General features: G+C 39.1%; 1 protein-coding gene across 3 annotated transcripts in view; it reads right to left on the reverse strand.

Moving 5' to 3' along the window:
- Nucleotides 1-17,212, reverse strand: part of LOC113112654 (teneurin-3-like) — a 104,247-nt gene that overhangs the window by 11,087 nt on the left and 75,948 nt on the right. For all 3 annotated transcript variants that reach the window (XM_026278607.1, XM_026278446.1, XM_026278523.1), the window contains exon 2: nt 4,237-4,563. In XM_026278607.1, coding sequence (XP_026134392.1) covers nt 4,237-4,468 — 232 coding nt within the window. In that variant the 5' untranslated portion in view covers nt 4,469-4,563. The remainder of the gene's footprint in view (nt 1-4,236; nt 4,564-17,212) is intronic.

Below are 17,212 nucleotides of genomic sequence, written 5' to 3' on the forward strand. Positions count from 1 at the left end.
GGGGAAGAGAAAAGAAAAATAAAGCTGTGAATTGATACCGCAATCATTTTTTTCTTTTGTATTTTTGTCATGAGAGATTGTATCAACTGACCCAAAAGCCAGACAGAAAGGAAAGCTTCTGTAAACAATTCACTCACACTATACGGAAGGCAAACTCACACCCTATGTGTGGAACAAAGAGACTATCAAATCTCATCAGACAGTCAAATATCCGCTGACTTTGTAGTCTGTTCCCCGAAGACCAACAATACATTGCACATGTGAGTCCTTATCGGTTTTGTAACAACAAGTATAAACCCAAGTTACCAGAATTTCTCTTTCTGGTGAATGACTCTGATGTGTATACTAGATCACCTAATGACAATACAGAAAAGAGGGGAAAACTAAAAAAGAAAGAAAGAAAGAAAGAAGGAAAGAAAGCATTAGGTGAAATCTTAACAAGCACAAAAATGTTGGCAAGTAATAACTCAAAAGGAAAAAATAAAAAAAATATAGAAGTGTGGAACTCTCAGAAAATATACATTTCTGCTCCTATGTTTTTATTTATTCAGAATTTAAGTATTTTGGCTAAGAATGGTGGGCTGTCACTTGACTAATTGTTATCCTGTAGCACCATGTATGTTTCCTGGCAGCCCTAGTTGTGCTAAGTGAGCTCGAAAATGAGCTTGAAAAACATGTTTCACAGTGAGACTGATGATGTTTTCTCTGTGCACCTTCTACATGTATTTTGGAAAGATGCAGATAAACGGCAGCAATTAGCCGTGAGAGGGAACACGTTGGCAACATGTCTAAACAGCCATTTACACACGCTTTAAAAATGTTTTAATGAACTGATTGCAGTCTCTTGGGCTGTGCATAGTCTCAAACTGAGGGAAAACCACTACTGGAATGAAGGATTATTTATAATATCCGTGTCAAGCCGGCACAGCCAAAATCACAATTTATATTTCATTTTCTGAAATCAAATCTGTCATATTTTATTGTAAGACTTAGTTTGCACAATGAAGGTGATAATAATAATAATAATAATACAAAAAGCTCTAGCATGCTGCTGTCTTCACTCGTCTAATCATTAGATCATTTTGCAATTAAAATCAAATTACTTTAGCAGTGAAATGATTGAGCTTGAAGTTTGTTAATAAATTCAGTTTCATACAGACAGAAACACACACACACACACACACACACACACACAGAATGTAAAGGGAAATGTGGTACAGACTAGATGATAACTTCATCATGCCATAGTGTGTTAGTAGTCAAACTGGTACGTTCAGCACTTTAAATCTGGATGATGATTTCAGAAATGTCTCCAGGCTGTTAATATCTGACTTCAAAGGCAAGATGACTACCACTAAAAAAAAAAAAAAAAGTCGTATTAAAATATATATTTGAGAAAAAAAAAAATACCTCAAACGAATGTACAATTAGAAAATACATCTATAAAGTGAAATGCACTGTTGTTTTATATATTATTATATATTACTAATTAAATTGATAATGCTAATACTATGCTGATTATGAATACATACGAAACATCACTTTTGAAGAATTACATTTTTACAGATTAATTGCATTTTAATTACGGACACATTTTCATTCTACAAATAAGAATAACTAAGAACAAAAAAAGTGGAAAATGAATACATACTATATGGTGGAGTAATCACCTTTACTTCAATATGTAAATAAAATTATGTATAATATGCTAAAATGTGGAAAATAAATGCACAACATATGCAAATGTAATATATGTTTTTTAATTATTTAACTAGCACTGCATAAGCAAACGAACAAACACACAAACAAACAAAAACAAAAATGTTCATAAAACAACCAACAACCCAAAAAATGTATACATAATACATAAATAAAATGGAAAATAAAACACACAACACTAAAACATTATACAAATGAATCCATGTAAAAATAAACATTATTTTACAGTTATTTAAAAATAACTTATTATTTTACAGGCCATTAAATCCAAACAAAAATGTCTCTTCACATTAGACAATGTGAAAGGACTTTCAACCTAGCAGCCGCTATGACTTAGAATTCATTTCCCGTTCTTTTTGTCTGGATCCAATGATTTCCAAAATCTGTATTCTGTAGAATTAGTCCGCGGAGCAGACTGCATTCCACGGAGGGAGCTTATCTGCCATGGTGATAGGTGTGCGCAGCTCCAAAAACACTGAGGCCTGAAAAACCGCAGTACCAGAAGAAGAAAAAAAACCTTCCTAACATTTACTGAGAACCATATATATTGCGGAAACATATTGGTCTTTAAACGGATCATTTATTTAGTCGCTAGCAACCACATCCTCATAAGTTTTAATGGTTATGACTCAAAGAAGCATTTTCAAATGATTTCAAAATGTTTTTTGAAATGCATTTCTTTCTGAAAAAAATCTAATCAATAGATTTAAATCAAATCTATCTTGCAAATGATTAAAACTAATTCTTAAGTATTTTATGAAATATACCTAATAACCTAATAGAGTTTTCACATGTAAGTGATTTATTATTTTAATCCACAGAATGTCATGTTAAAACAATCTCTGCAAAGAGCCGCGTATTTTATTAGGCTGATGAAAAAAAAAATAATTATAAAAAAACTAAAACATTGATCCCCTGCATTAAAATATATTAATAAGGGCTATTAACTACATACATTTTCAGGGTTCCACCGAAGTCCAGTTAAAATCATATAAATTCCAAATTACCAATTAGTGTAGATGAATTTTTACAGGATAAGATTATTGAGCAATTATGGCTTTTCTGCTCAAATATTTATGAAGTGTTAATTTGAGTTTGAAAGCAATCAATGAACTGTTAATGACCTTTACGGAACTTTGTAATGGAACTGAATGGCAGCACTTCCCAGCAAGGCTCCGTTATTTCAGATCTCAGTAATTCCAATCTGCCATTGTTGTGTAATGGCTAATTACCAATTTCAGTTTGCCTGCCTGGTCCTTTCTATTCCACAAATTAATTATCTAGGTATTGCTTTCTGCAATGGTCTAAAGGCTAAAAGTATATCACACGGGAGGAATTAGTTTCATGACGAACGCAGTTGCGTGCCAAGGTTAGGGCTCGGGACTGGGTTAGGGTGACGTCTGCGGAAGGGTGATTATGGGGAGAGTGTTGAAGACCGTGTTGAGGCCCGAGTGCAGTCTCCCAAGAGCACAACGGTGTCTGCACTACATCTGTGAGCGCCTTTACTCCCTCTCTCTCTCTCTCTCTCTCTCTCTCTGTGATAGAGTGGGCTACCCTGCATAATGGTTGGAGGCAGGCTGCTCCTTTACCCCCTACTGTATTCTGGTGTCACTTCCTGTGCTTTCTAAAATAAACACACTCAACAGACAGAGCCTCTAGCACTCCAGTGACTGATAACAGCTAGACTGACCTTCAGCTTAACACAACACTTATGTTAAGGGCACACAAACAAGCAGTGCTAACCTCTATCTCAACACAGACAAGCACAACACCTAGGGGAAAAAAACGTTTGACTCAAATCTACATATGCGCTATATCCACAGCACACAACTCACCTTCACTGCTGTGTATTTTGATGAAGCCTTACATGCAGAAGAAACAAAAAGAAAAACAACAACAAAACTCAATGAATGTGCGGGACTTTATAAAAGTGAGGCTGTGCGAGTGTTTGCGGACCCTCTGTGCTCATAATTAGTAATAAAACCGTGACCGACCAAGGCACATTGCAAACATCAGAACCGCGCAATAATGCTGTTTATGTTTTTTATGGTGCCATTCATTATTGCCAATGGGACACATGGGCATTTGTTATAAGGGAAACTTTGGATCTGAAAATGAGAGGCCGGGTCGAGGGCTTTGGATCGCACTAATCAGAGGAAATGTTTTATTTCCTCGCTCTGTCGACTAGAGAAGTATCAGAGCGAGTATGTGCGCGTAAATCTGTCTAATCTGTTTTGAATCTGCTTCATTTTTCAATCAAAAGTAAGTAAATGTTTTCTCAGAGAAAGCATGCGGTTGTGCCAAACCAAACTTCATTTCCTATAATTATGTATAATTACAGCTGTACATCCCATATATTATTATTTGAATGTGATCCATCCACATGTGCATTCTTGTCGTAATTTTAGGCATGTGTTATTATTTCTTTTCTTTTTTTTTTTCAGTATGTGCTCTAAAGCCGTATGACATGTGACCTCTAAATTGGGTGAAGTCATAATGGATTGGCAGGTGACTCACCTTGGCGTCTGTACTCGTCTGCCTCTCGGTGGACCATCTCTTTGACATGGCCTCCGTACAGCAGGCGTGAGGAGTCGTGGTCGAAGGCCTTGAGCGTCTCGCTGGAGCTGTAGGTCTTCTGGGTGGGGACGCGGCAGTCCTCGCTGTCGCCGGATGAGCCCGTGTAGCGGCGCTCTTTCTCTCTCCTGCTCTTGGTCAGTGAGCAGTAGGGCCTGCGTTCTTTCACATCCATCCTGTCCGCATGACGCGGGGAAACGCAACACGGCAACCAATTGGAGAGCTCGCTCGTCACAGGCTCCACCCGACTGTGAGCTTACTGTTGTCTACCTGGAGAGAGAGAGAGTGGGCACATAGGGATTGGAAGAGAGAAGGAGGGAGAGATGGAGAGAAAGAATTAAAAAAAAGTATAAACTAGCGGTCACAAAGCACTAAGCTATACACTTAATCTTCCCAGGATTCACAAATCCTTTCCACCTTCTGGACTGTCGGGAGACGCCATGACGGCGGTGTCTTTCATGAGACCGTGTGAGAGAGACCGTTTCACGCGACCTGTATTCAGTTTTTTTTTTTTTTTTTTTCGCAAAAGGCCTTCCTGGAGATTTTTGATGTAATATTTAGTGATGTTTCTTATACAATGTTTGCTTTTTTAGTTATCATTTTTCTAATTACAACGAAATTTACTACAATGAAATGAACGTGTAAAAGTTTGGGGTCAGTAAAATTAAATCAAATGTAATAAATAAATAAATAGTCTCCTATGCTCACAAGGCTGCATTTATTTGCTCAAAATACAGTAAAAATATTAATAGTGTGAAATGTTATTGCAATTTAAAAATAATTGCAAAACAAACACTCCAGTTTTCAGAAATATTTGTTTAGTATGTAGGCAAAAAATGAAATGCGAAAGAACATTTTTGTACATTTACATTGCATTATATTGTGTAACTCTTTGTGTCTTTTAAGCACTCATAAAATATCATTTATTTTGCAATATCGCCACTGCTGAATATCGGTGCCTGATATACTGCAGTATCAAATCTTTGTGAATGTGTATATTATTTGAGTTGAATGTGTGTATGTAGAGTGTGCTAGTGAGGAGGGGTGGTTTGTTTTGGAAGTTGATAAGTTTAAGAGTACTGCTGAGAGGTCAGATTGGGATACTTATTTGGGGGAAGGGATGATGTCAATTAATTGATGACCACCTTTTGTTATTGAAATACTGATAACAATGATGCAGTCATTAGAAGACCGAAATAAAACACCGGATCAGTACATTCAAAATTGAAGGGATTGAGAAAGGAAGAGGGAAAAAAAATACAGACAATCTTTCATTAAACCCTGCCAGCAAGAATTAATAAAATCTACCTAAAACATCCTGGGAATTGATTAAAAAAAACACACACATTAATGGGAGATGGTGGAGTAATAAATGACGGTGAGGGCCCTGGGGTGCATTTCAAATGTTTATTAATCCAAAACCCTCTGCTGCTAATTCTGGGTCCAGATAATCGCTGTACTTTAATTTCTTTCTTGGCTGGCCCTCTTCTGGAGCCCTCCCAACATGCATGCTTTGCTTTTCCTTCTCACACATATTTTTTTTGTCCATTCCTCTTTGATTCACTCTCTCTTCAAGGCGGCACTCTTGATTTTTTGTATGCAGTGTGCGTAAATAATTGTAAAAAGCTTCCCTATATCGATGTTTCTGATGACAGGAGATTCGAAGGGCCCTGAGAGTGAGGGGTTTGGAAGTTATACTAGGAAAAGATGGTTACTGGTTACTTCCATGTGTGACATTAATGTGTCAGATAGCAGAGAGAGAAAGAAAAAGAAGGTTGAAAGGCAGAATAGAGGTGTAATTGTGATGTCTCTTAAGTGTGAAGGAGTGTTTAAGTGAGTGTGAGTGCTCTGTTGCTGACTGAAATGGCAGTGTTCTGAGATACCTTTATCGAAGATCACTTCTCTTATTGGTTTGTACTGAAAATGGGCATGAACATATTTGAGCTGGAATTAATGTTGCATAAGTTGACTTTTTCAGATGTTCAGCAGATGTATGTTTCTGTTATATGGCTGCAGATTTCATGTGGGCCTGACTATGCATATGGAACTCTCAAATAAAAGCATCTGTACACACACACACACACACACACACAAACATGATCTTGCTCTTTAGAGCAGAGACCAGAGACCTGTCTGTCAGGCCCATATGCTGAGGTCACTGCAGTATGAATTACATTAATACCAGAAGTTCCATTTATCTTCTCACCACCATCATAACCAGCAAACTTTCAGAAATAAAAATAATTTATTATGCTGTTTAATTTGGAATCAAATTTACAATAAGAAAGGAAGAGAACATAATCAAAATAAAAGTGTGATTAGTCTCAATAACTATATTTAAGCAGTTTAAAAGCAGTTTTTTTTTGTAAGTAAAATACTACGAACAAAATGATAAAAGACTAAATATATTTTCTTATCAGCAGACTTAACAAAGAACACTTTTGTCTATGATGAATATGTGTGCTTTAAATTATCTGATTCCTCATTGTCTTCATAAATGAATTAGGAACAGCTGATCAACTGCATTTTTGATAATTAAATTCTTAATTAAAAATTGCTTCGGTTCAACGATTACAAAGCCTAAAATAGGAAAACACTGGCATCCCTATTATGGCAAACTGTTACAAGAGGTTTGTTGAGGTAAACTGAGTATTGTATTGGCATGGGTATCTGAGAGAAGAAAAAAACCTGAAGGATCGTTTACATTTGCAGTCAGACAGAGTGAATATGTTAAATTATCAATGAGGATATAACAGTATGTCATGCTCCCATGCACATATCAGCAGTGGTGTCCTGCACAATTTAGCTAGTATTATTATTATTATTATTATTATTTTCTGTGGGGCAATATTTATTTATGATAAAGAGCATTAATGACAGCTCACAGCACAGCTGAAATCTGAAATTGCCTGGTTTGTGGGAACAGAGCACTCCAAACTCGACCAGACGAACCTGAAAATCCACAGTCCTGTTTTGTGTTTGAATATATAAAATCCTCCTCAACATGCAACGTCAGCTGTTCTCCTTTCATTTTCAACCTTAATCTCTATTCCTATGTAAACAAACACTGTGCAACAATCCACAATTTCCTCTGAAACAGTTTTAAACACACACCAGACTGTGAACCCCTCACATAAGAAACAGCCATAATCATTGTGCATATGTCTTTGTGTGCTTGTAGAATGAGCTACTCAGTGTAGAAAGAGTATGTGTGTGTCTTGTGTATGCGTGTGTGTGCTTGTCCGTGAGAGCGGATGCAGGAATCAAGTCAAGCGGAAAAGTTACACTTGGCTCAAAGAGGGGGATTTCAGCTTGAACCTGCCACAACCGAAGATGAATATGCAGTGTTTTCACATATGCAAATGTGTACATTTGTGTTTCTGTATGTTTGCACATGTCCCTGCTGACTTGATAGGTGACCTCAGACACTGAGGCAACGGAAAATCTGTCTTACCGATAAAAGAGTCAAATGTGTTGGCTATCGCTGTATTGAGGACTATGTTGAGGACTTTTGTGAACTTTGTGAACCTAAGGACATTTTCCAGTTTGGTTTGGTTGAAGACATCCATTCTCAAATGCCAGGGGGAAAATCCATTTCCCCTTGGCTAAATACATTAACTATACCTTGTTATTTAGGCTACACGTACATGGGTATTTAAAAAAAAATAATCTTTCTGTTTAAAAAAAAAAAAACTATTCACATGAAAATATAAAACATGCTATGAAGTACTGTCAAGAGCATGCCAAGCTACCAGGGGGTGATATAAACTCAACCGTAAAGCCATGTTGGCCAATCAGAACCCTGAAACAGTTTCCAGTATTTGAAAATAACACAGCATGCTCTGAGGTCACAAGCCAAAAGCTCAGTTTTGCTGTCTACACGATAACACTGCAACTGGAGTTTTTAAAAATCTTCAAAAGACCAAACGTGGCTGACAGGGCCTAAGTGAATCTTCTTTTACAAAGGGAATTACTGATGAGGAATCGTGCAATCCTCGAGTACTGACCACACCTGTCACACCTGTCACAAACAAGAGCTCCGCGGTTCCTCCCGTTTGCCACCAGAGGGATTCCTCTCCTAAATATTAACTCCCTTTAGGACTACATTTTCCTTTCACATACCTGGCACTGATTACTCTTGCACCTGACTTGAATCAGTGGGCTGTTTAAGCCGCTCTCAGACTTTTCCTTGTTGTGAAGTCTTGTTCTACCCTGGTGAACATTTCTGAGCATTTCTTCCTGCGTTTTTTCCTGTTTATCTTGTCTTGATTCTTTGCTGCCTGCCCTGGACTGTTTTCTGTTGTAGATTTATTGTTTTCTTCTGCCTACACTGACCTAATGACTATTTCTGGATTATACCTTGCCACTACTGATCCTATCTGTACAACAATAAATCTGTGAATGGATTCACACTCTGCTGAAGCCTCGTTACAACACTAGAGCATTTCCACACCAAGACCAACATGTGAGGATTTTTTCATGCCATGACCATGACCACGGAGCCTGCTCACATCAAGCCTGCCAAGCCAAAGCCTGCTCACATCAAGCCTGCCAAGCCAAAGCCTGCTCACGGCAAGCCCCCCAAGCCAGAGCCTGCTCACGGCAAGCCTGCCAAGCCAGAGTCTGCTCATGTCAAGACTGCCAAGCCAGAGACTGATCACATCAAGCCTGCTAAGCCAGAGCCTGATCACGTCAAGCCTGCCAAGCCAGAGCCTGCTCACATCAAGCCTGCCAAGCTGGAGCCTGCTCAAGTCATGCCTGCCAAGCCAGAGTTTGCTCATGTCAAGACTGCCAAGCCGGAGCCTGCTCACATCAAGCCCGCCAAGCTGGAGCCAGCTCAAGTCATGCCTGCCAATCCAGAGTCTGCTTACCTCAAGTCTGCCAAGCCAGAGCCTGCTCACATCAAGCCTACCAAGCCAGAGCCTTGCTATGTCATGGCTGCTACTCCAGAGCCTCTACCCAACATACTGTGGCTGCCACACCAGAGCCTCCAGCCAATATGGACGCCACATTAGAGTCTTCAGCTATCATGGACACCACTCCAGTGTTTTCAGTTGTCATGTATGTAGCATCTGAAGGTTCCTAGATGTTTGAGACTGGCTTCCAGTTTGGAAGACACACCGCTTGTATCGGTGCGAGCAGCTGGCATCTTGAGGGTCTCTGAGGTGGTCCCACTGTCAATTGTACTCCCTGTTACGGCAATGGCCTTTTTGTGTTTTTGGGCTGCACACTGCTCTAGTCCATGAGTCTGCTGCAGGACCACTCTAGTCCATTTATCTACCCCAGAGCCTGCTCCAGTCAATGAGTCTGCACCAGAGCTTGCTATAGTCTATGAGCAGGCTCCAATCCAAGAATCCACTTCAGAGCCCACTCAAGCCATAGAGCTCGTGTGTTAGTGCCAACCTATGAGTTTCCTGTCTGACCACAGCGGTCATGGTCATACGTAATCATTCTGCAAGTCCTGTCTTGTCTAAAGAGGCTGTCTTTGATCTCAGTCTGCCCTGTTACATCCAAGGAGGCCATCTATGAGCTCTCAGCCTGTTTGGTTACAGCAAAGGAGTCCATCCCTGAACCCTCTGTCTGTCCTGTCATCGCCAACAAGATCGTCCCTGAACCTCTTGCCTCTTGTTCCTGTCACGATTATTGAGGTGTCTCTGTCATTTCACAGCTATGGAGGCCACTCACAAACTCTCTACCTGCCATGTTACTGCCACTGAGACCCTCCAAGGTAAAGTCCTGCAAGGGTCCACCTGTGATAATATAAAAATTTAATCCACACCTGCCCAGACCCGTTAATATTTGCCCTGTTACCCGACCGCGCCCGCGATAAATCACACACACTAAAATCTTTCCAATTTAAGTGCTTTATTTCTTATCTCACACCTCTCTCAACATCACGACAGTGTTATTAATGTGCTAATGAAACGAAAGTGCGCTTTGTTTTGCACCATTCAAGTAGCCTTCCATCGGCACCTAAATAGGCTATGGAACCTGATAACTATACTCAAATATACCTATTAATGAATAAATAAGAACTAGAAAAAATACAACCTGAGCCTGTCGTTCACAAACTATGCATTTACTTTGCCTTAAGGTTACTGTGCAGGGTACCCGTGGGTACCCGACCCGTTGCAGGACTTTAGTCCAAGGTCTATGGCTCCAGCCTGGTTTCCTAATCCTTCATGGTCACTCCACGGACCATGGTCCAGGCCCACCTCTGCTTCACAGTGCATGGTTTCTGTCACTACTCCACAGTCCAGGTCCACCACTGCTCCACGGCCCATGTTCTTGTCCACTGCTCCATAGTCCAGACCCACCACTGCTCTGCGCTCCAGGCCCACCACTGTTCAATGGCCCAGGCCCGCCACTGCTCCACAGTCTAGACCAGACCTTGCTCCTTGGCCCAGGTCCACCACTTTTTCACAGCCCATGGTAATGCTCTCTGCTCCACTGTTCCATAATCCGGGTCTTTTTCCGCTTGTATACATTGTACACACACACACACACACACACACACACATATACAAAAAATACACATACACACACACAAAGTGGGGACATCCCATAGGCGTAATGGTTTTTATACTGTAGAAACTGTATATTCTATAGCCCTTCACCAACCCTAACCCTCAAAGGAAACTTTGTACATTTTTACTAGGGCTGTGCAAAAAATCAAATATGATTTTCATGCACATCTCATCAGTAAAGACGCTCCTGTAATTAGAAGTATATCTCCAGCACGTGCGTTCAGGTGGCGATTCTTTGTCGATTTTGAAAGCGATTTTGTGTTAGTTGTCGGTAGACTACGGCTCTGTGTAGTAACTGCCGCTCCACCTGAACCAATGTTGCCAAGTCTGCAGTTCTTTTCCATGTCCGCGGTTCGAAGCAACCCCAATACCAATAACATCATATTTAGCCCCTAAAACGCTAATTTTACCAAGACAACCATGCCAAAAAATAAAATGTATATTTTAACCCCGGGAAGCAATTTTTTTTTTTTTTTTTTTTTTTTTTTTTATCTGGGAACCTCCTGGAATCACGATTAGTTTTGGACTAGTTTTGAGAAGCAACAGGGCAGGATTTGTTGTGAAAACCTGGCAACCCTGATCTGAACACACGTGCTGGAGATAATACTTCTAATTAAAGGAGAGTCTTTACTGATGAGATGTGCATGAAAATCGCATTTGATTTTTTGCACAGCCCTAATTTGTACTTTCTCAAAAAAAAAAAAAAAAAAAAAAAAAAATCTCTTTCTATATGATTTATAAGCGTTTTGAAAAATGGGGACATGGGTTATATCCTCATAAGTCACCCTCTCCTTGTAATACCTGTGTCATACCCATGTCATTATACAGAGTTGTGTCCTGACACACACACACACACACACACACATATCATGAATAAATAACCTTGTGGTTTGAGCTAAAGAAACAAAAATCGTGAAAAATTGGGCTTTTGTAACTCTTAAATTTAGGAAAAAATCCTTTTCTTCTGTCTCAATGCGCAAGTTAATATCCTTATCATAACAGCCAGAAAGAGAAAATGGAAAATAGAGAAATGATCAGTGAAAAAGGCAGTTAAATTACCGGCTGAGCACACTTGATGATGACTTCATTCGGAAGGTTAGAAAGCAAGTAAAATGAACTGGAGAAAAAAACAACAACGACTAACTAAAAAAATCATTCCTTTTCAGTAACACTGCCAGAACTCCCATCATTCTTAACATCTTGGAAACATCAGCTGGGCATTTCCAATTTTATGAGAATTTCTTCTCTCCATCTTTCTTCTTTTTTTGGCCGGTGGGAGGGTTGCAGGTTTATGTTTTGCCAGCTTGTATGATATGAAAGCTCAAAAACAGAAGAAACACAAGCCAACCAGCAAAACTGTATCCAATATAAAATGTAAGAGTTGTGTTTGAAAGTAAAGTGAGAAATTGAGTGAAAGAGAAAGAGAAAATTAAAGGGAAGGAGGTCTGTAAATTGGGATCAAAGGAAATAAAAACTTCAATGTTAGCTGCTGTTGAGATCTTTTGTTTATTCAACAAATGCCATCATCATCATCATCCCACCATTCATCTTTCCTGTGACTATTTGAATCGGTTAGATGAAAGGAATGTGGAATTAAAGAAGAAGAACATGAGAAATGGACAGGAGGGAATGAATCAGGTTTGGAATGGAAGTGACCCATTTTCATATAGTAAGGGATTACCTGCCTAAACTCTGCTGCTCTTTTTCCTTTTGTCTTGTTGCTTCTTTCCTATTCCAAGAGGAATTGTGCTGGGCTGAACTGGACATGACTAAAACTGCTCACTTGACCTCAGTCTTAGAAAAAAAAAAAAAAAAAATCTCGTTCACATTCTTGTTTTCACAGGCTATAATTTCAACTAATGGAAAAGTTTTAATGTTGAGACACACATTGGTAGAATGTAAAGATATCTGCGGCAAAACATCAGAAGCTTTTTAGTACTCCCCAGCAGCAGATTAAAAGCCTGAAAAAATAATTGAAATATATTAAAAATATCAGAGCTGTGATGAACATATTGCGTGGCTTATATTGCACATTCATGAAATAGCACAAGTCTGGCTTTTTTTTGTGTTTAACACCTACATTATATACTTGCAGGTTGCTTTGATCAAAGAAAATATGAAGATAAACATAAATGCAATAAAATCCTTGATGCATGAATTATTAAATCCCAAAGGTGAAAAAAAAGTTTTAAAAGAAGTCTTTAAAAGAAGAATGATTATTTATTTTTATTAACATTATTGCATTATTATTATTTTCTTATGCAAGAGTTGAAGAAGATTGAGTAATATCAACAAGTCTACTGGTGTTCTGAATGCCAATATGATTGTGAGTGGGATATTGAATACAATAGTTAAATAATCAATAAGTTAAAACTAAGCAACGTTTTAGATGATAAGGTTTCCCTAATGAAGACATTGGACTTGGCGCAGTAGTGCCGTCTTGGAGTAGTATTTGGGTCTAAGTCTGTTTAGGAGCTCATGTGCCACAAAATTGCAAGATCCTTTAAGTCTTGATTAAATTAATTAGACATGACATATAATATAGGAGTCAAATTAAAGTGTTGCACATTGATTTGGCGATTTATTTGATTCATAACACAATTAATAAATTATGTTGTCCATACATACAATATATTTTACATATATATTTTTTTTTACTTAATAATAATAATAATAATAAAACAATTGGAGAATGTTTTACAAAAAAAAAAAAAAAAAAAAAAAACATTCTAGCACAAAATTGTCACGTTTAATTCAATGTGTTACTTGCTGCTTCTTTGTAAATATTTTCCATACCATTTGTTTTTAATTTATTTTATTTTTAATGTAGAGACTACTGAACACACACTAAGAAGTGTTGACTCATGAAGTTAGAAACAAGCAGAAAGAGACAATGTAACCTGCAGAAAAAAGTCTGAACTTGGTTCACACACACACACACACACACACAAACAAAAAAAGGTTAAATAACAAAACAAAGAGTCGCAAAGATTAATGATCAAGGGTAAAAAGTCACTCTTGTTTTTTCTTGGTCACGTTTTGATTGATTAAAACAGCTTTTAAAGATGGATAGCATGCATCAAAGGGTTAACAACAGAGCACAGAGAACGTTACCCAAACATGGAGGGAGAGAGCAAAGTATTTAGAGAGACGGGTGTGTTAGTGTGGGTATAGTTGTAATAATTATCTCCATCAGTAGAGCAGTTTAACTGTAAGAGCAAGACTTTCAGGCCACATGCTAATAATCTGCGATCTGGTAAGAGACAGACTCAACAGCTTGAGCTCATCAGACACACTCGCTCTAAAAAGTTGGAGAGAAACACAGAAAGAAAGGGTGTGAAAGACAGAGGGCGCGAAAGTGAGAGAGAGAAAGAGAGCAAGAGCGTTTTTCACCCAGCAGAACACCCAGACACTGACAGTGAGGGCTGGTAAAATTGGAAACAGAGGAGCTATCGATGTGAGAAAAAAGGAAACGTATCAAGGTAGGTGGGGGTGGATTTTACAGGGGTTGACAGAGGGTCCTTATGGAATAGGAGGGTTCGCTGTGGATGAACATGGTGTGAAATTGAAACTTTTGGACGACGCTGCAGCCAAGCGGCAGCATTATCAATGCTACATAATCACTGGAACTGTGGCGTTATGGAGGGAAGCGGCCCAAAGAAAAGTAGCCAGAGACTTCATTTCCAGCCGGCCGAAATGAAAGCTCTGCTCACTGAAGAGCGGTCAGAGATAATATGTGGCGGCCTGGTGCCATCAACGCAGGATTTGCCGGAACTCCCGAACATGGCGCGACTTTTCTTTCTCATTCTTTTTTTTTTGCAACTGCCTCTGCCTGGAAGTATGAAGGCATCATTAAAATGTTCCAGTTCAAATGGTTGTCACTCTGCGCTTTCAGAAACATTCAAAAGCACGTCACAGCACGACTCTCTGCAACACTCTGCCACAGCGCCAGTGTCAAACACTCCATGCCAGATGTACAAGAATGACAGGGAGTTCAGGCCCGTCTCTTTCCCTGAGAGAGGGAGAAAAAAGGGATGAAAGAGTGTTTAGGTAGTGTGTGTGTGTGTGTGTGTGAGAGAGAGAGAAGAGTGTGGGAGGAAAAATAGAAAAGAATGAAGAGGGATGAATACGAGACAGAGAGAAAATGAAATATAGCACCAGTCTGTTAAACATCGCTGATCACCCAATATAAACGACATCATTTCTCTCAACAAATCGCACCCAAATGCTTTCAGCTGGAAGTGTTTACCCTTTCCCCCGTATATATCTCGCTGTTCTCTATGATTTATGCTGCCTTGTGGTGATTGGCTGTAAGTTTGAGCTGCCACGGTCAACAGGATGCCACCCAGTTCCAAACTGGAGAAGCCCGTTCTCTAAACTTCCCCATTAGCAGCTCTAATAAAGAACAGCCTTTCAGTTAGACCACCACTGACACATATTAACACACACACCTGGACGGCAAACTGCAAGACATCGGAACATTACAAACGTGTCCAATTTACCCTCGAGACTTTAGAATAGCTAAAGATGCTTCGATCGTTAAAAAAAAAAAAAAAAACGAAGGAAAAAAAAGTGTGAGATTGTGTTGTTTTAACCTTGGTTGCCAATGGTTCCTATTTATACTGATGGTTTGGAATCTGCCATGTATTTTTTTTTTTCACTTGACAGATCCGGTGAGTTATGTTTACCACCCGAGGTAACCTATCACATTAAACTAATGCATCTATGTAAATGTCTATGACATGTCAGTGCAGGCAGCAGAAGATGTCAGTCAAAGCATGTGTGATTATAGGACAGCGGTGCTGAGTGCAAGCAGAAACCCGAGCTGGTGGGACAGGCCTCTAATAAATTAGCCCTGCTTCTCTTAATCTATGTTGGGTGTTTTAAGTGGGGCCCAGTTGTTTCCAGATGGCGGAGGGCTGAGTTGGGTAAGTGTGCGTGTGTGTTAATGGCAGTCAAAGGGTTTTAGGGAGGTTAGGGGGTGAGGGTCTAATGGCAGCTGCACAAGACACAATACAATGGCGTGACATCGATGGCTAATTCAGACGAAGACCAAACTGCTCCGTTTTCACAACAACATACAGCTGCGCAAAAACTACACCAATCAATGAATCTTCCTACTTTTACTCTTAAATCTGAACCATATTCATATAAGACATTTATATTTCATTTAAAGGGATAATTCACCCCAGAATTAAAATTTGATCAATGTTTATGTCGTTCCAAAACCACGAGACTTCTGTTCATCTTTGGAACACAAATAAATACATTTAATATTCTCTCAATTTGATATTCCCTCAGTAATTTAATATGAGCTTTAAAAAGTTCAAAAAGACTGTGTAAAAGAACGAATCCATAGAAATCAGGTGGTTTAAGCCAAGTCTTCTTAGAGAAACAGAGATTTCTTTATATGATGAACAGATTTAATTTAGAATTTTGTAAATTGTGCATGCCTGACATGTGAGAACAAACATCATTGTTTCTTATGAGTGTAGAAAGACGTTGTTAAGTGAGTAACAATGACAATTTTCATTTTTTGGGTGAAATATCCCTTTAAATGAATGTTTAATTCATATTTGTTTTTATTTAATTCATAATTTATTATATATTTTATCATTCAAATTCTTTACGTATGTATTCATACAGAATGACTTCATATTTTATAACTTTATATTTAAGAACTTAAAAAAAAAATTAATCAAATCAAATAAAAATAGAGGAAATCCATGCATTGTATCGAACACAAATATACAGCAAGGGCACAAACTATAAAACACAAATACATATGCCCACAAGCCACTGAACATGTCTGACACGAAGAGAGAGCAATGAAACAGAACTTTGGCCCAGGAGCATCACTGAGCTTGTGGAAGCACTTGTCTCGCCCTCCCTCCTCTCATTTAGCGGTGGCATAACCCAGTCATCTCTGACACATCAGCCAATCTGTTAAATGAGAAAGCCATCATTTGAGAGAGAGCGAGAGAGCATGAGAGAGAGAGCGAGGGAGAGAGAGAAATTCATCTGGTGAATCTTTTAAGAGGAGTTCCAGTAAAGCTCCATATGGCACAGAGCAGCAACAGCAGGCAGTCGGGGAGGGGAGGGAGCGAGAGAGAGAGAGAGAGATTGCTATAGAGAGAGATGGAGAAAGAAAAACATGCAGTGAGACAGCAAATCTGACTGTGGGCTCCTTGATAAAGTCATAGAAAGTCAGCTCAAACGGTGTCTTGTCGACTTGTCTAAGGGGCCGTTCACACAGGGTGTGTTCTTGTCTTCAAAAACATCGAGACATGTCTCAGCAGCTGAAGACATCTATCTACGGCATGTTTATGTCGATAAACAGCACCTACGGATGCAAAACCTGTCCTATTTGAACTTTGCCAGGCCTCCTCCAC

The sequence above is a fragment of the Carassius auratus genome, chromosome 1 (assembly GCF_003368295.1).
Source record: "Carassius auratus strain Wakin chromosome 1, ASM336829v1, whole genome shotgun sequence".
Lineage (NCBI taxonomy): Eukaryota > Metazoa > Chordata > Actinopteri > Cypriniformes > Cyprinidae > Carassius > Carassius auratus.